The sequence below is a fragment of the Mirounga angustirostris genome, unplaced genomic scaffold (genome assembly GCF_029215605.1).
Source record: "Mirounga angustirostris isolate CCGP_5_RB_7025 unplaced genomic scaffold, mMirAng1.0.hap1 SCAF_10, whole genome shotgun sequence".
Taxonomy (NCBI): Eukaryota; Metazoa; Chordata; class Mammalia; order Carnivora; family Phocidae; genus Mirounga; species Mirounga angustirostris.
The window spans coordinates 95,164,195-95,187,506 of NW_026991718.1; the positions used below are offsets into that span (position 1 = coordinate 95,164,195).

General features: G+C 42.3%; 2 protein-coding genes across 7 annotated transcripts in view; one reads left to right on the plus strand and one right to left on the minus strand.

The window, feature by feature from the left end:
• Window positions 1-4,974, minus strand: part of POLR3F (RNA polymerase III subunit F) — a 21,569-nt gene extending 16,595 nt beyond the window's left edge. For 4 of the 5 annotated variants that reach the window (XM_064572775.1, XM_064572773.1, XM_064572774.1 and 1 more), the window contains exons 1-2: window positions 4,633-4,844; window positions 2,416-2,533 (exon numbers count right to left, since the gene is read on the minus strand). In XM_064572775.1, the coding sequence (XP_064428845.1) occupies window positions 2,416-2,533; window positions 4,633-4,694 (180 nt within the window). In that variant the 5' untranslated portion in view covers window positions 4,695-4,844. Of the gene's footprint in view, window positions 1-2,415; window positions 2,534-4,632 lie in introns of all 5 variants that reach the window. The other variant, XM_064572776.1, reaches the window with a different exon arrangement.
• A 285-nt stretch (window positions 4,975-5,259) lies between these two features.
• Window positions 5,260-23,312, plus strand: part of DZANK1 (double zinc ribbon and ankyrin repeat domains 1) — a 62,499-nt gene continuing 44,446 nt past the window's right edge. Inside the window, exons 1-5 of one of the 2 annotated variants that reach the window (XM_064572771.1) lie at window positions 5,260-6,719; window positions 8,417-8,576; window positions 12,987-13,140; window positions 20,906-21,020; window positions 22,405-22,501. In XM_064572771.1, coding sequence (XP_064428841.1) covers window positions 8,468-8,576; window positions 12,987-13,140; window positions 20,906-21,020; window positions 22,405-22,501 — 475 coding nt within the window. In that variant the 5' untranslated portion in view covers window positions 5,260-6,719; window positions 8,417-8,467. Of the gene's footprint in view, window positions 6,720-8,345; window positions 8,577-12,986; window positions 13,141-20,905; window positions 21,021-22,404; window positions 22,502-23,312 lie in introns of those variants that run through there. The other variant, XM_045885366.3, reaches the window with a different exon arrangement.

Below are 23,312 nucleotides of genomic sequence, written 5' to 3' on the forward strand. Positions count from 1 at the left end.
TCTATAACATGATGATCAAATAAAATTTGCAATGTTAATAGGACATTTACTGATTTGTGTGATTTCTATTGTATTACATGGACAGTTAGGCAGAAAGATCAAGCAATGAATCAAAGATGCAATAGTTTTGGTTTTATATAACAAGTCAAAAGTAAAGTAAAGCCTGTCTGATGTGATTTGGAAATTCCTCGGGTCTGAACTCCGGAGCACTCAGGTGGCTGTACCACTGGGCTTCTGGCAGTTTGGGGAACCCATGATTGAGAGGCCCCATTCCCATGAGTTAAGACTGGGATGACACATGCCTTGCAAACAGGTTTACATATGGATGAACAGCAATAACTTCCTCCCCGGACCCCACTAAGTAGCAAAATTGAAACACAAAGTTCCATTTGGAGGTTGTTTAATTCAGCCTATGAATGTTTGCTGAACACCCGTACTGTGATATATGTTTCGGGGGACCAACATGAATTCTAAAAGAGAATCACACAGCTAATTTCAACTATCTGGTTGGCATTAACATAGAGGTAAGTAAAGAGTAGAACAGGCGCTCAGAGCAGCAGCTTTGGCCCAACCTGGGGTTCAGGGAGGCTTTCTGGGAGACAGAAAGCGGAGCTGAGTCTTGAAGGATAATGAGGAGTTAGTCTGTGAAGAAAGGGAAGAAGGGCGGTCTAACCAGGGAAGACAAAGGACCTGAGGCATGAGGCGCAGGGAACCAAAAACAATCCATTCCCCTGAAACTTAACTTTTGAGGCAGAGTGGTGGCAGATGAGGCAGGTGAGGAAGGTAGCAGCTCAGTGTGGTAAAGCCACGAGTTTGGACTTGAATCTCTAGTGCTGAGATTCTGGGTCAGAAGTGACTTGGCTAGATCTGTGTTTAAGATGATCAGGCTACCTTCTCTAAGGCAGACGGAGCCAGGAGAGCGGGTTAGAATACACTCTAATAGTCCAGGAGAAAGCCAAGACCTGAACACATGCGGGAGTAGTAGGAATGGAAATGAGGGGGCAAATCTGAGAGCTGTTTAAGAGCTAAAATCAGCAACACTTTGTGATTTACTAATACTTATTCCCTTAAAATTCATCATAGCTCCACCACCGCTTATATCCTCCAGACAACAGGACTGGCAGTGGATGGGGCTGCAGAGGTGGAGAAAGAGAGGGGGAGATATTGAGGATGATTTTCAGACAGAAAGCAAAGGGCTGAAAGGGCAGTCAGAGGACAAAAACAGTTTCCCTTGCCACAACTTCCAGCATCCCTTCCACTATCCCTCCTAGAGCCAAGTCCTTCACCAGGGTGAACTGATTAGAGATCACCAATTGTTTGAGTACTAAAAGAGAGGTCAGCAATCTGGCCCACTGCTTGTTTTTATAAATAAATTTTACTAGAATGCAGCCATGCTCGTTTGTTTATATACGGTCCATGGCTTTCTTGCAGAGTACTTGTGACAGAAACCACATGGCCTGCAAAGCCTAAATACATACTATCTGGCACTTTATAGAAAAAGTTTTCCAGCCATTAAGCTAGAAGGTTGAAGGGAGTAGTTTAACAGAAAGTTCACCTGTCCTCAAATTTCCATGAGTCCTTAGTGTAGAAATCTTTTTCCCAGTTTCTACTACGATCAAAGTGAAATGCTTCCAAGACAGGGGATCTTTGATGTAGGGGAAATGGAAGGAGAAATAGGTAGACTTAGAGGATGGGGTGCCACAAGGTGGGGTGTTTTTGGACAGTGGACGAGAATGACACTAAGGCCCCAGGACAAGAGAAGAGGTAAAAGCAGGTAGAAGGGCTTCATTGAAAAACCCCATTGTAGTGTTACTGGACTCATTCCTGCTTCCTGAAATGCTCAAAGTGAAATTGTGGAGAGAAACCCTAATGAACTGACTCTGTGATAGCTGGCAGAGGGCATATTTCATAGAGAATGGTCCAACATCAGCAGCAAGAAGCAAACAGAAGGTGAGAGCAGACTAGCCCTATGTGCCCTGTGTACACGATGACAATTAGGTCAACAAATACAACGGTTAAAACAAAATATATTTATTTTATTCATTTTTAAAAATTATTTATTTGAGAGAGAGGCAGCACACGGGTGAGGCGGGCAGAGGGAGAGGGACAGAGAAAATCTCAGGCAGACTCTCCACTGAGCACAGAGCCCACATGGGTCTTGATCCCAAAACTCAGAGATCATGACCTGAATGGAAACCAAGAGTCAGATGCTTAACCGACTGCACCACACAGGTGCCCCTCATTCATCTTGTATAATGATGTGTAATTATTTCTTCTTTCCTCAGTTCAGGCAGCCTGAGCCGCTTCCTGGCTTGGAGTCTTAACCTAAGACACTTTCGAATGGTTTCACATACTAGGAAGTAATGACAATCACAGCACATAAATGATTACATGAACTAGTTGAATTTGCCTTACCATGGACAGCAGTCTATTGATGGCCACTGCCCGCTGCTGGGCTTCTATATGAGGCATTTCATTCTGAATTACTTGGTCTGTGATTCCATGAGGGAACTGGTGACATAATTCTATAATCCTAGGAAGAAAGGCAGTAACAATATTATTCATGTTTTTACCTATTTCAAGAGGTGGGGGGGCAAGGATACAAGCAGAACAGTTTGAAATTGTGCCTTTAGAATGAAATCTTGCCATTTGCAACGACGTGGATGGAACTGGAGGGTATTATGCTGAGCGAAATAAGTCAATCAGAGAAGGACATGTATCATATGATCTCACTGATATGAGGAATTCTTAATCTTAGCAAACAAACTGAGGGCTGCTGGAGTGGTGGGGGGTGGGAGGGATGGGGTGGCCGGGTGATAGACATTGGGGAGGGTATGTGCTATGGTGAGAGCTGTGAACTGTGTAAGACTGTTGAATCACAGACCTGTACCTCTGAAACAAATAATACATTATATGTTAAAAAAAAGAAGATAGTAGGAAGGGAAAAATGAAGGGGGGGGGGAATTGGAGGGGGAGATAAACCATGAAAGACTATGGACTCTGAGAAACAAACTGAGGGTTCTAGAGGGGAGGAGAGTGGGAGGATGGGTTAGCCTGGTGATGGGTATTAAAGAGGGCACGTATTGAATGGAGCACTGGGTGTTATATGCAAACAATGAATCATGGAACACTACATCAAAAACTAATGATGTAGGGGCGCCTGGGTGGCTCAGTCGGTTAAGCGGCTACCTTCGGCTCAGGTCATGATCCCATGAGCCCCGCATCAGGGAGCCTGCTTCTCCCGCTCCCTCTGCCTGCCTCTCTGCCTACTTGTTCTCTCTCTATCTCTCTGTCAAATAAATAAATAAAATCTTAAAAAAAAAAAACCCTAATGGTGTAATGTATGGTGATTAACAACATGATAAAATAAAAAAAATGCTAAAAAAAATTCCATTTAAGGTTCCAAGTCTTAAAAAAAAAAAAAAAGAAAGAAAGAAACTGTGCCTTTATTCACATTTGGCAGATAATCTGTTTGTTTTTAGTGGGAGGTTTAGTGGGGGGGAGCGGTAAGGAGGGAAGGGCAGAGGGAGAGGGAAAGAGAATCCTAAGCAGGTTCCACGCCCAGCACGGAGCCCAATGTGGGGCTCAATCTCGCAACCCTGAGATCATGATCTGAGCTGAAATCAAGAGTTGGACGCTTAATCTACTGAGCCACCCAAGTGCCCTATGCTAAAATCAGATCATCTGGGTTTCTATGATGGTTCTGAATCAAAGCATGTTAGACACTGGGCAAAATAAAGTACATGTTTACATTATTACTATTATTTAAGAGGACTGTTTCTTTTTCTCACTAATATGAACTTTAAATTAGAACAAAAGTCAAATGAAAACACAGAAAAAAATATTAAAGCTGAGGCTTCAATGTTCTCAGATGGAACAAGTATGACAAAATAAATATTCAGTGCGTTGGGCAGCCATAAGTCTGCAAGGAGGAGGTAAATCAGACACTTCCAGTAGGAAGGCAAAATTTGTTATGACAAGTCACCATAACTGGGGCTTGCTTTTGGAATTATCTCTACCAAACAAAAATAAGCCCAAATATCCACCTTTGTCATAGGATCATCATACGTGTTTTCCTAAGTCTGAGAAAGTTAAGGTCTTCTAAAACTATGTGATGAACTAAAAATAGTGCACGGATAGCGAACTTAAAATTAGGAGAGGCTTGATGTGACCTAAAATCTTGACTTAAGTACTGCACAGAAACCATTTGGCTTAATGTCTCTTCAAAAACCACAAACTGCATCCTAACTTCGCCCAAATGTTCTGTCTAGAGAATTCCCTTAGCGACAAGAGCGATCCTGGATGAGAATATGTAGCTACAAGTACTACGGAAAAAACGCCGAATCCTCTCTGGGCGTAGATCACCTTAATGCAGGAAGGAAGCACATCATCACAACTTTCAGAACAGCACCGGGGCAAGGGGAGATACAGAAAGTTACAAACTGTCAAACTCGCTCGGAACTTCTTAAGAAATCTACGTTCCACGGATGGGAGAGGGGTTCCAAATCCCCAGTCTCCTTCCTGCGCGCGCGGGTATCTACCGAGGGTCCCGGGAGAAGGGGTCCGGCTGCCCAAACGTCCGGCCGCCTGCGGGGGGCTCCAAAGCCGGGAAGCGAGCCTCACTGGTTTTACCTGTTTTCTATTTCGACCGGATCCGCGTCGGGCGGCTGCACCTTCACTTTCACCTCAGCCATGACTGCCCAGTTCCCGGCCCCTGAGGGGAGAGACGCTCGGGATCGCCAGATAGCCAGTCGGGGAACCGACGAACCGGGAAGAGGGGAAAAACGGCGCCCGGCTTGGGCAGGGGCCTTCTTCCTCGTGTCGCAGCCGGTCCTTACTTGTTCTGTCGGCTTGAGGTGGCCAAGGCACGCCTGATCCGCCTCACTTGCCCGCGCCACTACATCTTGGTTTTCAGAATGTCAATGCCTGTCGGACGAACGAGCCTGGTTCCCTCACTCTGAGTTGGGACGCCACTTCCGAGCACTTTCCAATGTCGGTGAAGGCATATTCTCAGAGACCTGACGTGAAGCCTTAGGAAAGGCGCTCGAGGCTGGTACCAGTCTCCGGACCTAGCGGCAGGGGCGGAGCTGGTTGCTAGGAAGGCATTTTCCGCCAATCACCTGCTCGGCTCTCGTGGGCGGGGCCCGACTGGCAGCGTCTGTGGAAACCCAAGGAGGCGGCCGAGGAGAGGGCAAGAGGAGGTGAGAGGTGGGCTTCCTGACTGGGGACCGTGGCGGTACCTCGGGGCTCCAATACAGGTCCCGGTGGCCGGAGGAGGAGGGATGGAGGAGGAGAAGGGCCTCCCTCGCTCCAGCCGAAAGGAAGCGGGCGTCCCTGTTTGCCCCTGATGGACAGGGACAGGGACCGGATGGGGTTCCGGATCCGGGCGGCGAGGGGGCGGTATTGATGGAAGGAGTTAAGGGGTTACGGCTGCTGTTGATCCCAGACTGTCATTTGGGCCTAGCATGTCGGTCTACTTCTAGATTCTCTTTGTTTGGGGCCCACTGGCCGCCCCAGCCTCCCAAGGGTAGCTCCTAATTACGGCGCGTATTACTCTCCTATTTTTTTTTTTTTTGGACTAATTTCTCAACTATTTTAATTTTAACTGCCTCTTACTTAAATGGAAAAATGAGGAACAGCACCTTCTTCTTCCCTCTCTCTCCCTTCCCCGAGTCCAGCAATCCTTCTGTACAGGCTATTACTCTAAAATCAGTATCTGCAATTTAAATTCTTAGCCTCTGACCTGGAACTATCCAACCAGGCATTAAATTCACTTCTTAAATTTAGTTATCCAACTTTAGGGAATGTAGTCTGTGGCAAAATTAAAACCAGAAGTTGTTCAGAGCAACATTATTTAGAATTGCACCAACCAAAATTAAAAAGAAACTAGTAATAGCCTAAATGCCCAACCACAAAATAATAAATAAGATGATATAAGTATGTGGAAAATTGTAAATAAAAGAGTGAGGGTGCAAGAAGTACACTATAAAAATTGAATGAACATATAGATTATAACTGAGTGAAACTTATGTATCCATAATTGTTAAAATTTGAAAAGGCTGCATAGAGATGTAAATGGTTTTTGTATTAAGGTGAGGGTTCCTTCCCCCCCTTTATCCTTTATGCATTAAGAATTATACTCCATCCCACCAAAAAAGATCAGTAAGGCCTCCATACTTATACTTAATTATTTATAAACAGGAGGTAGAGTGGGAGACTTTTTGCTTGTTGCTCACTGTTTAAATCAGTGCCAACTTTCGGCTGAGGCATGGTATTCTGCAGCTTTCAAATGCAAGAACCACTTGGCGACAACAGCAGGGCCTTGAACCTGGAACTTTCCCAAGGGAGTTGGCTCTAAATTAACATTTCATGCCACATACAGAGTTACTTCTGTTCCTCTTGGGTGACCACTTGCCCTGAAGCCAAGAGAGGTGGCATGTTAACAAGAGGCAGGAAAGGGTGATAATGATTTAGGGGAAGCTCAGATCAGATCAGGACTGTTGGTCTCTGTTCTGATGTACAGTAGTCTCCCTTTATCTGCAGTTTTGCTTTCCATGGTTTCTCTTACCTGCAGTCAAGTGGGGCCTAGAAGCAGATGATCCTCTTTCTGACGTCAGAAGGTCAGTGGTAGCCTAATGCCACATCACAGTGACTAGATCGTTCGCCTCACTTCATCTCATCATGTAGGCATTTGATCATCTCCCATCATCACAAGAAGGGTGCGTACAGTACAATAAGATATTTTGAGAGTGGGCGCCTGGGTGGCTCAGTCGTTAAGCGTCTGCCTTCAGCTCAGGTCATGATCCCAGGGTCCTGGGATCAAGCTCCACATCGGGCTCCCCGCTCCACAGGAAGCCTGTTTCTCCCTCTCCCACTCCCCCTGCTTGTGTTCCCTCTCTCGCTGTGTCTCTCCCTGTCAAATAAATAAAATCTTAAAAAAAAAAAAAAGATATTTTGAGAGAGACCACATTCACATAACTTTTATTATAGTATGCTGTTGTAATTGTTCTATTTTATTATTGTTGTTGTTAATCTCTTACTGGGCCTAATTTAATAAATTAAACTTTATCATAGGTATATATGTATAGGAAAAAACAGTACATATAGGGTTTGGCACTATCTGTAGTTTCAGGCATCCACTGGGGGTCTTGAACATTTCCCCCATGGATGGGGGGGGACTCTTGTATTCATCTAATTTGTTCATTTAAAATAATGTCATTTCCCCATCCCATTTGTTCATGCTCTTTTCCCAGATGTGAGGTAAGTATTTAGATAATCAAAATCCCACACAAGACCTCAACAGCAAAAATGCAGCTGGAATCAGGGAAATCCAAATCAAAACCTCAATGAGATACCACCTCACACCAGTCAGAATGGCTAAAATTAACAAGTCAGGAAATGACAGATGTTGGCGGGGATGCGGAGAAAGGGGAACCCTCCTACACTGTTGGTGGGAATGCAAGCTGGTGCAGCCACTCTGGAAAACTGTATGGAGATTCCTCAAAAAGTTGAAAATAGAGCTACCATATGATCCAGCAATTGCACTACTGGGTATTTACTCCAAAGATACAAAAGTAGGGATCCAAAGGGGTATGTGCACCCCGATGTTTATAGCAGCAATGTCCACAATAGCCAAACTGTGGAAAGAGCCAAGATGTCCATCGACAGATGAATGGATAAAGAAGATGTGGTATATATATACAATGGAATATTACGCAGCCATCAAAAGGAATGAGATCTTGCCATTTGCAACGACGTGGATGGAACTGGAGGGTATTATGTTGAGTGAAATAAGTCAAAAAGAGAAAGACATGTATCATATGATCTCACTGATATGAGGAATTCTTAATCTCAGGAATCAAACTGAGGGTTGCTGGAGTGGGGGGTGGGGTGGGAGGGATGGGGTGACTGGAATGATAGACACTGGGGAGGGTATGTGCTCTGGTAAGTGCTGTGAATTGTGCAAGACTGTTGAATCTCAGATCTGTACCTCTGAAACAAATAATGCAATATATGTTAAGAAAAAAAAAAAAGAAGAAGAAGAAGGTAGCGGGAGGGGAAGAATGAAGAGGGGGAAATCGGAGGGGTAGACGAACCATGAGAGACGATGGACTCTGAAAAACAAACAGGGTTCTAGAGGGGAGGGGGTGGGAGGATGGGTTAGCCTGGTGGTGGGTATTGAGGAGGGCACATTCTGCATGGAGCACTGGGTGTTGTGCACAAACAATGAATCATGGAACACTTCATCTAAAACTAATGATGTAATGTATGGGGATTAACATAAGAATAAAAAAAATGCAGCTGAAATGATAATTATTTGAATTAAAAATAATGTTTTTGGTGGCATTCTCTTAGTTTTTACTAGTTTTGCTGTACTTAAACAAAGCACTTCTCTTCAACTTTTGTGTTCAAAAAGGTGCCCATTGGAATTTATTTTCATCCACTTTTTTTAATGTAAGGAGGGAAGATGACTGCAGGCTCAGTGTGTGTTCCTCAGATCATACCATTGCGAGTGCCTCCCCCCGGAAAAGCCAACCATGAAATTGATAACAATACACTTTTGGAAATGAAATCTGGTAAGAATCAAATGTACTTGAAAGCATGTAAAATAACCTTGCCATACTCTTAATGTTCATCGGGTTGTTGATTTATCACTTTGCATGCTTTCTATAATTAGGCCTTGGGAATTTTATAAAAGTTCCAAATTTTGAAACAGGGTTGTACTTGGTGATTTATAGAGTGGTATATATTTGGATTAAAGTGGTTGGCTTTGACTAACTTTTCATTTGTAACAGTAGACAGTTGCAGCAATGCCTTGACTCACATTAGCCAAGGTAAGATGTCCCAGTTCTTCCCTGCGCTATCCCAGGATTCTTGTTATTTTGCTGGGATAGTAATTTGACCTACTAACACAGGCTTTCCAGTCAGACATGCTGGAGATTAAATCCTGCTTTTGACAACTTCTAGCGACACATTACTTAGCCTTTCTGAGTCTCAGTTTTTTCATTGTTAGTGAGAATACTGTCTGCCATTTAGAGCCACTGTGAGAATTAAATGAGTTGACATGTTATGTGAGGTACGCAGTGTCTGGCACATAGTAATGCCAAAATAAATCTTAACTATTATTACAGAAAGAAAGCAGTGAATACATATCCTGGTAATGACAGGCGTGTATATATATATATATATATACTAAGAGAGGAGATCTTAAAAGTTCTTATCACAAGAAAAAAAACTATTGGTGATAGATGGTAACTACATTAATTGTGGGGGTGACTTTGCAGTATATATAAATATCAAATCATTTTGTATTTGATATTTGTATATCAAAATGTATACATTTGATATACATTTATAGACAACATGTATATATATAGTTAACATAAGGAGAAGAAAAAGCTTTTTTTTTTCTTAATCTCTGTGCCCAATGTGGGGCTCGAACTCATGACCCTGAGATCAAGACTCACATGCTCTACTGACTGAGCCAACTTGGTGCCCCAGGAAAGCTTTGTAGATAAAACATATGAACAAATACTTGTTTAAAAAGACTTTGAGGGGCACCTGGGTGGCTCAGTCATTAAGTGTCTGCCTTCGGCTCAGGTCATGATCCCAGGGTCCTGGGATCGAGCCCCACATCGGGCTCCCTGCTCCGCGGGAAGCCTGCTTCTCCCTCTCCCACTCCCCCTGCTTGTGTTCCCTCTCTCGCTGTGTCTCTCTCTGTCAAATAAATAAATAAATAAAATCTTTAAAAATAATAATAATAATAAAAAGACTTTGAGGGGTGCCTGGGTGGCTCAGTCGTTAAGCGTCTGCCTTCAGCTCAGGTCATGATCCCGGGGTCCTGGGATCGAGCTCCACATTGGGCTCTCTGCTCCGCAGGAAGCCTGTTTCTCCCTCTCCCACTCCCCCTGCTTGTGTTCTCTCTCTCGCTGTGTCTCTCTCTGTCAAATAAAATCTTTAAAAATAAAAAATAAAAAAAAAAGACTTTGAAATTCCAATTATATATATATATTTTTTAAAGATTTTATTTATTTATTTGACAGAGAGAGCGAGAGAGCACAAGCAGGGAGAGCAGCAGAGGGAGAGGGAGAAGCAGGCTCCCTGCTGAGCAGGGAGCCCAATGCGGGACTTGATCCCACAACCCTGGGATCACGACCTGAGCCGAAGGCAGACACTTAACCATTGAGCCACCCAGGCGCCCCCCAATTATATATTTGATAGTTAATGTGTAAAATCTATATCTATAAATCTGGTGACCCCTGTGCTTCCTAGACAAATTCCAGCTAAGAATATTGTGTAATATACTATATCTCCCTTTATCTTAAAAGCTAGTAGTATTTTTAAAAATTCTCAAACCAGAATACAAATTTTAATGAATATGCCCATAACTCTTGGGAGAAGGTGGATTATTATTGACAAATGATGATATGAATGATAAAGTATCCAAATTGCCTAATATTTAAAATGTTTAATAAATAAAGAGGTTCCGGGCACCTGGGTGGCTCAGTTGGTATCTGGAATCGAGCCCAGGGTGGGGCTCCACGCTCAGCAGGGAGTCTGCTTCTCATTGCCCTCTGCCCCTACCTCCACTCGTGTGCACTCGCACTCTCAAATAAATAAATAAAATCTTTTAAATAAATAAATAAATAGATAAATAAATAGGTTCTACAATTCAATACCAAAAATAATAGTAACCCAATAGAAAAGTGGGCAAAAGATGTGAAAGGACATTTTATAGGAAAGGAAATATAAATGTATTTTAAACATAGGGGAATATACATCTACCCATCCCTTTACCTACTAGCTGAGCAGACCTTATCCCCTGCTTTATTTACTCCCTGGCATTTAATTACCACTTGATATAATGTATATACTTGTTTGTTTTGTTTACTGTTTGTGTGTCCTTCCTAAAAAGAGGCTCCCAGAGAGCCGGGTCTTTGGTCACTGGTGTATTCCCCAGTGCCTAGAACAGTGTCTGGCACAGAATAGGTACTTGATAAATATTTGTTGAATGAATGAATGAATCTTACTCAAAAATGTAAGAAATATGAGCTAAAACTATGAGTTTCTTTTTACACCTAGGAGATGGCAAAAATAAAAGAAAAATTAATACCACACTATAGGGGTGAGTGTGGGGGAACAGGCACTTTCATGCATTGCTGGTAACAATGTAAATTGTTTCAGTGTCCGTGAAGGGAAGTTTGACCATATTAGCTAAAATATCTTTTGACTGAGCAATACTAGTTCTACATATTTTACAGATTTTTTTTTAAAGGTTTTATTTATTTATTTGACAGAGAGAGACATAGCGAGAGAGGGAACACAAGCAGGGGGAGTGGGAGAAGGAGAGGCAGGCTTCCCGCGGAGCAGGGAGCCCGATGCGGGGCTCGATCCCAGGACCCCAGGATCATGACCCGAGCGCAAGGCAGACACTTAATGACTGAGCCACCCAGGTGCCCCGCATATTTTACAGATATTAAAAGAACTTCTTGCAAAGATATTCATTGCAGTGCTTATGATGGCAAAAGAAAAAGAAAGAAAGGAAAAGAAAAAGAGCCTAAATATTCACCTGTAGGGAATTGGTTAAATATTGGTTCATTTGTATAGGGATAGAACCCAATACAGACATAACAAAGAGTGAGGACACCCTGTATACCAGTATAGAAAACTATCCAAGATAATATTGTTCAATGAAAAAAGAAGTGTGTGGAACAGGATATGTTATGTCACCATTTGTATTAAAAAAGAGGGGAAAATAAGAATATATACATGCTTGTATGGATGTAAAATATTTTTGGAAGGATACTCAAGACACCATTGATTGCCTTTGGCCATCTGATTGATGTCAGGGGTGGGAGAGGGTTTTAATTGTATATCCTTTTTTGACTTTTTAAAAAATTGAGATATAATTAATGTATAACTTTATGTTAGCTTCATGTATACAATGTAATGATTTGATATTTATATATACTGCAAAGTCACCCCCACAATTAATGTAGTTACCATCTATCACCAACAGTTTTTTTTCTTGTGATAAGAACTTTTAAGATCTCCTCTCTTAGCAAACTTTTTTGACGTTTTGAACCTTGAATTGTATGAGTTTATTACCTTTTAAAATTTTCCAAGAAGTGTGGGAATCATTTACCAAGCCCAAATAAAATATAATAAAAGCATTTCTTTTTTTTTTTTTTTAAAGAGAGACACAGAGAGAGAGGGAACACAAGCAGGGGGAGCGGGAGAGGGAGAAGCAGGCTCTCCGCCGAGCAGGGAGCCCGATGCGGGGCTTGATCCCAGGACCCTGGGATCATGACCAGAGCCGAAGGCAGATACTTAACGACAGAGCCACCCAGGCACTCCTTAAAAGCATTTCTTTTTAAAAAGCATTTTTTTAAGTAGGCTGAACTCACAACCCTGAGATCAAGACCTAAGCCAAGATCAAGAGTTGGAGGCTTAACCGACTGAGACACCCAGGCGCCCCAGTAATAGCATTTCTGAAGCAATGCTCAAAAAATAAAAAATTAGGGATGACAAATAAATAAATAAATAAATCTTAAAAAAAATAAAATAAAAAATTAGCTTCTGCTTTCTAAATGAGTGCTGTAGTCTTAAAACGGAGCCCTGCTCTACTTGCCTCAGTGCGTTATTGGAACGGCACAATAGCATCGTGATTCAAGAGCATGGGCTCTGGATCCATAGCCAAAGTGAAACCACAACTCTGCTGTTATCGAGCAACCTTCTTAACCCCTCTGGGACTCAGTTTCCTCATCTATAAAGTGGGTATAAAATGGGACCTGTCACACAGGGTTGTACACATGCGTTGAGCTAATTCATACAAGGCACAGTGCCTGGCACAGAGAAAGAACTCACTTATTGCTAGTTATTGTTATTCATTCCTATGATGTATAAAAAATCTCATTAATTAACTGACCCACAGAGACTGTGCTACTTTAGTGTTAATTACAGTTACCCTGTTTTGGTTTTTTCAGACACCCCTGATGTCAACATATATTATACCCTGGATGGCAGCAAACCTGAATTTCTAAAGAGAATTGGTTATGGTGAAAATAATACATTTAAGTATACGAAGCCTATTACTCTGCCTGATGGAAAAATACAAGTTAAAGCTGTTGCAGTCTCTAAGTAAGTTAAGAGCATGGTGATGAAAATAATTGGTAATATAATGACGTTACATTTTAATTTTATTTATTTCTTCCTATGAGAAGAAGTGCTGTATTAGAAGGGCACTAAAGGCAAAGTTATTTTAATTTCAACATATCTATAACTTTTGGGTTTTGTTTGTCTTTTTCCAGGGTATACTGTAAAGTGCACAAATCACGAGAGTACAGCTTGATAAGGTGTAATGTATATTAAGACTGTTTTTCTTCTGACTTCCACATTGGGATTTGGGGAAGGAAGAGCCTTTTTAGGGTTTGAGACCTTTGAAGTGATTCATCCAGCTGTGAAGAAAATACTGGTTTTAGTGGATGGTCCTTTTATTCCACAGGACATGACCTACAACCACTACCATCATTCTCTATTGTATTTTGTATTGACGTAATCGGTCTTCATGGCTACTGTCAATTTAATTTGTTGGACATTAGCTCCTTTATCCGTTTCTTTGTCCTTTCTTTTCTTCTCAATGACTTTTCCTAATTTTCAGAGACTCTTTTTTTAAAATTATTATTATTTTTTTATTATGTTCAGTTAGCCACCATATAGTTTTCAAATATAGAAACACAACTTAACTTGGAAACCTTGTGTTGTAGAAAAAAAAACCCAAGTGCTTTGCACGTCTGTGTGTCTGTGATAGAGGAATTATTCTGCACAGCAAGACAGGTTTAGCCACATTTTTGGAACACCTTAAAGCCCCAAACCAGTAACAGGCTTTGAGCAGGTACTTTAAAAAAAAAAAAAAAAAAAAAAGTCTTCCAGGCTCCCCCTGGTGGCTGAACTACTGCATGGCTTTTGAGGAGAACTACAAATTCTACACAGATGACAGCTTTGGCATTTGAAAGTTTTAAAAAAGAACAAAATAAAAATGAAACAAACAAAAATCCTAATACACATTATTATTCTTTATTAAAAATTGGAAAAAATTGGCTTTTTTCACTTGCCAAACCACTTCTGTCAAAACAAGTCATCTCAATTATTAAAAATTAACAAGCAAAAGACTTCAGTGCCTAAGGCTGTAAGGCAGGCCCTTTTATAACTTGCAGGTAGTAGTAAGATGAAGTAATAATTACTAACTATGTAATTCAGAGGAGTTAGTACAGTTTTCAAAAGAGTCTAAAATAAGGTCCTTCTTTATGCCTCTCACCATCTTGCTCTTTGCCCACTTAGTGTCTGTTCTGAAAGCACTGATAGGAGTTCAGGTATGCTCAGCTCAGGGAAAGTACTTATACAAAAATGTTTTTGAGCCTTCAAGACAGAAAGATTTGTGCTTCTATACATTAGTGACAAACGTATTTAAATGCAATAAATTTTCTTTATGGAAATTATACTGCTTCATTCAAGCCTTTTTCTAGGTACTTACAGTAATTAATTTCTTAATGAGGAGAAAAGGCTTTGAAATGAGAGTGTTAAGGCCACTAACATGCTAAGAGGAAAAATTATGGTCATGAAGTTTTGAGTGATTTGGGAAAATATGATACAAGTGAAAACAAGTTAGGATATATGAGTGCACTATAGTATTTTGACATTGTTTAAAAATGTGTCAGGACAGGGGTGCCTGGTGGCTCAGTCGGTTAAGCATCTGCCTGAGGCTCAGGTCATGATCGCAGGGTCCTTTGATCGAGCCCTGTGTCGGGCTCCTTGCTTGGCGGGGAGCCTGCTTCTCCCTCTCCCTCTGCCTGTCGCTCCCCCTGCTTGTGCTCTCTCTCTCTCCCCCTCTGTTAAATCAATCAATCAATCAATCTTAAAAATGTGTTAGGAGAGAACTGAAGAAGGGCACCGACCAGAGGCAGCCAGGAGTGAGTGAGTGGAGGGCAAGGAGTGCTCATTGTACGGAGCCAGCCCTCTCCCCCTTCCCTGAGCTAGATGGCCAGGGACATTATGGCTGTCTTTGTTTCAAAGGGGTCAGGTTGAGGGGCAGCCCCCCAGTCTCTTTCTGTCCCAGCTCAGTTTGCAAAAGGTACTAACATGTAATTCTTCTCTATTGTAAGCTTTCCTTTTTAAAAAAAATTTGTTTAGGGGCGCCTGGGCGGCTCAGTCGTTAAGCGTCTGCCTTCGGCTCAGGTCATGATCCCAGGGTCCTGGGATCGAGTCCCGCATCGGGCTCCCTGCTCTGCGGGAAGCCTGCTTCTCCTCTCCCGCTCCCCCTGCTTGTGTTCCTTCTCTCGCTGTCTCTCTCTCTGTCAAATAAATAAATAAAATATTAAAAAAAATTTTTTTTAATTTAAATTCAATTAACATAAAATATATCATTAGTGTCAGAGGTAGAGTTCAGTGATTCATCAGTCTTATATAACACCCAGTGCTCGTTACATCCTGTGCCCTCCTTAATGCCCATCACCCAGTTACCATCCCCCATCCCCCTCCCCTCCAGCAACCCTCAGTTTGTTTTCTATGATTAAGAGTCTCTTAGGGTTTGTCTCCCTCTTTGATTTTAGTTTGCTTCTCATGATTAAGCCATTTGAAAACAAAACAAACAAACAAGCCCAACTTTAGCATTCATTGCCTCTGGTGATTCAGTCATGGTTTGTGTTGTTTGTGTTGATAATTTTTGTAGCTTCCAAAATTTAACGGTGAGCTTTGCTTTTGTGATAAATAAATATAAATAATAAAGAATCTCCAAACTTATTATGTAACCAGTGCTTCTCAACCTTGGCTGCTGAATCAGTTGGCTATTGCTGTATAACCAACCACCCTGACATTTAATGTCTTAAAAGAACAATCATTTATTTGCTCATTATTCTGTCAGCATTTTGGTGTGCATTCAGCTGGGTACTTGTTCTCCTGGTCTTTCCTGAGGTCCCTGACCTGGCTGCAGTCAGTTTTTTGGCTCACCTTGAGCTGGAGAGTCTAAGAAAGCTTGAGTCACATTTCTGGTGGTTGGTGCTGGCAGTTGGCTGAGCCTTGGTTCTCCAACTGGGTCACCTGAATTTTTTCATTCAGTTCCAAAAACTGTAAGAGAAAGGGCAAGCCTGGATATGCAGATGTTTTTCTAGTCTCTGCTTGTGTCATACTTGTTAATGTTTCACTGGCCAAAGCAAGTCACATGGTAACCCCCAAAGTCAATGTGTGAGGGGATTCTGCAAGGGCACCAGGGCACCAGGGCATGCAGATAGATAAAAGACATAATGCCTCAGGGACTGTGATTGTAACAATCTACCACAGGTTCCTATCAGAAATCACCCAGGGAGCTTTGCAGAATCTCCAGGCCCAGGTCATACACTCCAGACCAACTAAATAACATGTCTTGGGGTGGGACACAGGCATCAGTATTTTTAAAGTTTCCTGATGATTCCAATATGCAACCAAGGGTGGCAACTGACACATTAATGGGGGGGAAAAGATGTTTCCATTTAGAGACATTTGACCAATACCACTTTTTTTGAAATATATTTTTATTAAAGTTTGATATTCTAGAATGAAAGAAAAGGAATAAGGACACTGTCATATGTGTGCTTTCATGGGTCCAAATATATGTACATGAATTTTCACATCAGAGCATGGTCAGTAAAGAACACAGATGAACGGGAGGAGTCGGGAACTTGGGAACATTTCAGCAAGCAGGAGTGGTGTTGGGGTTGTTTTGTTTTATCTTGTCTTGTTTAAGTAGGCTCCACCCCCAGCATGGAGCCCAGTGCGGGGCTTGAACTCACAATCCTGAGGTCAAGACTTGAGCTGAGAATTAAGAGTCAGACGTTTAACTGACTGAGCCACCCACACACCACAGGTGTTGGGTTTTGATGGTCCATATTGATGGTCCAGTCCAGGGTCTGTAAACTTTCTGACAACTGTCTTGTTTCTTTAAAAGCTACCTTTATGGTCAGGAACTTCCTATCTTTGATATCATTTTATAGTGTTTTGACAGTGAACTTGCGTGGTTCTCCCTTCTCTGTCAATTACCTTATATGGTGGTCAAGATAAATTGAGCTGGGCTGAGGTAAAAGTTGTCTCAAACTGAAGGTAGGTAGCTGGGAGAGTCAGAGTCCCCTGAGAACAATCATTTTTCTTTCATGGGGGGACTTTCCAGTTTTACAACAATGGTTAATAAACAGATTGGCAGGTTACCAGGCCATCTCACGGGCATCCATCTGCAGCCCCATGCAGTATATAATATGTGGAGGAGAGATCCAGATGTCATCTCCATAAGCAGCAACAAAGGCAAGAAGAGCACTGCTTTGAGAGGGGTAGTTTGGAGTGTGGGACAGAGGATGGAGTTTGTTGGCCTTCAGATCTGGACTTTAATCCCAGTTCTCTTGCTCCTCACTGAATAAGAGGAACTTATTAACTTGAATAAGTTGTGATTCTCTGTTTTCTCATTCGTTAAATGAGGTTAATAAAACTTAGTTGGCAGCCATTGTGAATATCAGAGGTAATACACTTAGTATACACTTGGCATTGCACGTGTAGTAGCTGTTATTATTGTTGTTTGTTGTTATTCTAATTCTTTTTTTTTTTTTTTAAAGATTTTATTTATTTATTTGAGAGAGAGAATGAGAGACAGAGAGCATGAGAGGGAGGAGGGTCAGAGGGAGAAGCAGACTCCCTGCCGAGCAGGGAGCCCGATGCGGGACTCGATCCTGGGACTCCAGGATCATGACCTGAGCCGAAGGCAGTCGCTTAACCAACTGAGCCACCCAGGCGCCCTGTTATTCTAATTCTTAACAAAGGGGCTAACCGGTTGCTGTTGTGTGACCCAACTCAAAGGGCATGCCTGTATTTGAAAAATCTATGGCTGCATGAGTAGGTGGGTTCTGCTTGACCCCTTCATGTTCCTAAACCAGAAGTTCTCAGTTGGGCATAATTTTGCCCCAAAGGCGACATTTGGTCATGTCTGGAAACATTTTTGGTTGTCACATCTGGAAGTGGGAGCGTGCTAGTGGCATCTCCTGGGGGGAGGTCAAGGATGTTGCTAATCATCTTAGCACAGGATAGCCTTCCACAACAAAGTATTATCCAGCCTAAAATTTCAGTAGTTCTCAGTAGATTGAGAAAACCTGGCCTGGACAAGTTGCAGAATTCTTACAGATCCAGCTTCTTAACTCTTACAATCATCCAAGTAATTCTGCTGTTTTATTGAGAGGATAGTGATCTTTGTGGGGCTAGAGCTACATGTAACTTTTTTTATGTCGAATGCACCTTATATTGCTATTCCTAAATATATATATTTAAGGCCTCTGATTTCAATCCTAGCAAAAATTTATGTGTGTTTATTTATTTATTTATTTTTAAAAGATTTATTTGTTTATTTATTTGACAGAGAGAGGCACAATGAGAGAGGGAACACAAGCAGGGGGAGTGGGAGAGGGAGAAGCAGGCTTCCTGTGGAGCAGGGAGCCCGATGCCGGGCTCGATCCCAGGCCCCTGGGATCATGACCTGAGCCGAAGGCAGACTGAGTCACCCAGGCACCCCAATTTATGTGTGTTTAAATGAGATTTGGGCTGAGTATGATTTCTAGCTCCAACCCTAAACTTAAGCCTTTTTTGATATCACGATCAGGAAATCCTTCTACTTAGCAGGCAGTTGAAGCTAGTTTCTGGGCTCCTCATGGAGGGAACAAAGTCCATGGGTGAGAGCCCAGGCTGGGTCCCCATGGAAGGGGCCAGATGTGGTTGGGGAGACAACCTGTACCTTCCAGGAGTAGAGCAAGTGGATGGGAGTCAGGCTTCTGCTCAGTGTGATGGTGGGGCTAGAAGCGCACATTTCAGGGAGCCCCACAATTATCCAGGAATTAAAGGATCCCTGGATAGAGATGTTTGTGGTGTCTAGGAAGTATGCTAGCAAGGAGGACAACTGTATCTTGGATGACAGACCTGGGACCTGGGACCAAAGATGAACATTTAGGTGAGATGGATGTTGAGGTGAATGAGTTAAGTAAGTAGTTCATCTAAAAGATCATCTGTATCTGCATCCAGATTTCTGTAACTGTAAAACTGGTTTTGTTATTAAGAACAAAAAAAAGGAAAACAAAACATGTGCTTCCCCAAAGTTTAGCCACCCATAAATCACTCCAGCCAGTGAACATGCAGTTTAAATATTGTTACACACTGATAGATAATGGCAATTGAGATGAATTGTGTATTCCTGATCATTTTTTTTCTTCTAGAAATGTAGCTTGAAACTTCCTTATTGCTTAATGTTAAACATTTCTCAACTGTTTTGGAATTGATGTTTATGCATTTATAAATATTAAAGAATGTTAAGTATTTTAGGACACTTATTAAAGCTTCAAAATTTTTAAGAAATATTAAAAATCTGACATGTAAGAGATCTGAGAAATTGCAAAAGAAAGGCTAATGAAACATGAAATGTATCAGAGACCAATATGAAAATCAATAAGAGCAAAGCAGACAAAGAACACAAAAGAAAGAAGAGAATGGAAATGGAAAAAGAATTAAGTGCCTGGGCAGAATAGAATTCACACAGAATCACCTGTGTTCCAGCTGTGAGCTTTCAACACAAATTAGTGGGCATGAGAGTTAAAAATATTAAATCTGACGTATGGTCATTATGACCATTGGAGGCTGGTGGCTGTCCCCCAGTATCTGTCTTTCCCTTCTTCCAGAATAATAGAGCCCATGATTTTTAGCTAGACACATGGTTGCCTGGAAGAAAGATATTTCCCAATCCTCCTTGCAACTGGCAAGAGCCGTATCACCAGGTGTGGCCAGTGACATGTATGTGAAAGTGATGTGTGCAACTTCTGGATTGTGCCCTTAAAGGGGAGAGGTGGGCCCTGTTTCCCACTGGCTGGAATGTGGATGTGGCCAGCCATGTTGGGTCATGAAGACAAGTTCAAGGTCCTAGAGCTGGAGCAACAAGGTGGAAACTTGACACCATGCCCCCATCACCATGGCACCTCTGTACCAGCTCTGGGCTGATTACACCCTGTTGATTCTCTCTAGTTTAAGCCACTGTTGTTTTTATTCTGTGTTCCAACAGCCAAGCCTATATCCCAATACTCTAGGGACACAGCACAAGCAAATGCCTACAGAGAACATAATCAAGAGTACAGGTGATCAAAAAAGGCTGACAATATCAAATGTTGATGAGTATGTGGAGAAACTGGAACCTTCAGATAATGCTGGTGGGAATGTAAAATGGAGCAACCACAGTTTAGCAGTTTCTAAAAAGTTAGAGATACCACATGACCCAGCAATTCCTCTCCTGTATATCTATTCAAGAGAAATGAAAACATGTCCACATGAAGACTATCGTGTGCTGGCCTCAGCCCATCAGTAACCAGTGTGTGGCTAGACTGGCCCTTGTGGTTCTTATCATGGCTGCAAGACATCCTCAGCAGGAACCACCAGGAGACTCTCAGAGACAAGGTTTATTACTTACAGGTCTTGGAAATTACATAGCATACCTGAGGCCACACAGCAAGGTCACCAGTAGAGAGAGTGAGAGAGAGTTCATGGGCCTGGGGTTCTGCTTTTATTGGGGTTGAGGGTGGGGGCTTAGGGTCTCTTGGTCTCACTCTTTATTGGTTAATTTAAAACATAAGAGCAGGAATTTCAAGCTTGGGAAGAGAAAAACAAATAAACAAACTAGGGGCCCAAATGGTAATTTATGGAAACCAACCAAGGAGCCTCAGAGTGGGGTTGTGGTGGGGGTTGAAGGTGGTAGTGGCCTGGTTTTTTATCAAGTGGTGTGGCTGGCAGCGTGGTTATTCAAGATAGCCGTCTTTTCTTTGAAGCTTCGTGTAACACTTTTTCTATTTTGAATAATTTTCAGGGACTGCAGACAGAGTGGCATTGTAACAAAGGTGTTTCAGGTGGGCTATGAGCCACCAAATACAGTCTCTTCAGAAAACCATGTTGAAAATGTTCTCAAAGATTCTTCCAAGCAGGCAAGTAATGAAACTGTAACACTTTCAGATGGTCACCACATTCTTGGTTCCTTCTTTCTCAGTGATTCCCATCTTCTCTTTCATTTCATCACCTGTGCTCCTTGGTTCTTATAACTGGGGTCAGTAGCCACCATGGCAAAGTGATTTCCTGCCTGTTGGTCAGTCCATCCTGCACAGTAGAAATTCCTCCCCAGCATCATGGCCCATGTTCCATTGTCTTCAGTGACCCCCACTTACTATTGAAGAAAGTGATCAGTTTCTGTCTTCAGTCATCCTTTCTTGCTCTGTGACTCCCCTGTACATTTCTCCAGCCAAACTACACTATGTATGCTGTGTTCTATCACTGCTCCCCCATCATTCAGGCCTTCTCCATTTATATGGTGCTTTGAATATGTGATTACTTTGCTCATCGTCTACCTTCCCCATGCAGGGTAAGTTCTAAGGTGGCAGAGAGCATGTCTGCCATACTCATTGCCTTGCACAGAGGTAAGCTGGAGAGGGCAGTGAGTGTATATTTGTTGAACAGATACATCAGACTAGTAGAAACCCTCTGTGACCATAGCCATTGATTATGTTGAAATCTTCATCCCTGAAAAGCTCAAAGCCTTGCCTCTCTGGAGGATGAACTAGACTTATCTACAAGGATGTTTGAAACTTCAGTCCCTGGGCTTTGAGCACCAGTGAGACAGATCCGAGGGCCAGAGGATGGGCTAGCTCATGGTAAGGCAATCAACCAAAAAGTCTCAGTCATGGAGGTCTTGATGGGGATGACCAGAAGTTTGGGAGGGGATCCCTTTAGCCCAAGGACGGGCCAGAGTCCAGAAGTGGCTGCGGGACCAGAGCAGTGGGTACAGGCATAGTGTGGGACTCAAGTATGATCAGGACAGGAATCTGCCATGGGCAGGGGTATCCAGCAGAGGCTGAGCCTACTTGGGTCAGTAGGTGCTCAGGCTTGAATCAGGCATAAGGGACTGAGTCCATGGGGAAGAAAGTCCATGGAGAAGAGTATAAGGACTGTGCATGGGCAGGTAGTGTGGTTAAGTCCTATCTTGGTCTGACCCCACCTTTTATTTGCCTCCTGGATCTGGTGGTCCCTTTGTTATTCCCCGGACTCCCATGACTGTAACATCCTGCCTTCGTGTCCTGCTGCCTGCTGCTTGACTGGTGGAGCCTACCAACCAGACATACTACCAGCCAAGCGGCCCAGATACAAAGCCGTGTGTTTCCAGAGTAAGGTGAAACAGAGGTCATTTTGTAAAAACTATTGTAAACCCTTTCAAGTAAGAAGTGCACACTATGACATTGTCTCTACCTGGCAACTTTTCATTTTCACATTGCAAATGGGTGTAATCAAGTGATTGATATGCGATCTCTTCATTCCTAGGAATTGAAAAATGGATTTGTGGGATCAAAACTATGGAAGAAATATAAGAATGCTGAAAATAAACAGAATTGGAATGTTAACCTTAGAAAGTCTGCAGGTATGACATGGAAGGATGAAGATAAATTTTAGTATTCTAAACAACCAAACAGGTTCACTACTCGTGTTCTTGTCTGCAGAAGGGTTGGAATAAGAAACACTGGAATAGAAAAGTAAGTTATAATCTTAGTGCTGTCCTCGCTAACAGCTTAAGACCAAGAGGGATCATCAAGGAGTCCAACAAAGTGAGATTTGTTGACTCGTTGCAACAAGGGAGACCACCCTGCAGAAGAACCGTGGGGCATCACACCAAACAAAGGAAAAGACAAGGTTATAGGGCTTGGGGGACAGGTGGAGTCTGGGTGAAATTTAAATGAGAGCAGAGTTTTGACAGACTCGAAGCAAAGCAGGGCTGCATGTGAACTGGCACCATCAGGTATGGATTGCAAAGGGAACCAGGGTTTTGTTCACCTTGGAAACTACAAAAATAAATGTGGAAACAGTAGCCACTCAAAGAAGGGGGGGGTCTGTTATGACATTTTACAGCTACAGTGTGTCCTTGGGAGAAGTAATGTTTCCTGCTAACCTTGCCATTGGATTTATCTATTTTCTCAGCCTGATGTGGAATGTTATAGAATGTAGCAGGGCAGATTTTTATTTTCTCAGTCCGGGCTAATTTTTTCTTTTCTAGGGCTAGTTCACCAAGTGGGGGCTTCTTTATATAGTTGCTATATCTAGTTAAAGATGTGATGACAGTAGTCCCTAAAAAGGTTTCTACCTATGAAGACATATTTGCATAATTACACATAGAATTACAGATGTTCTTGGGCACCTGGGTGGCTCAGTTGGTTAAGCGACTGCCTTCGGCTCAG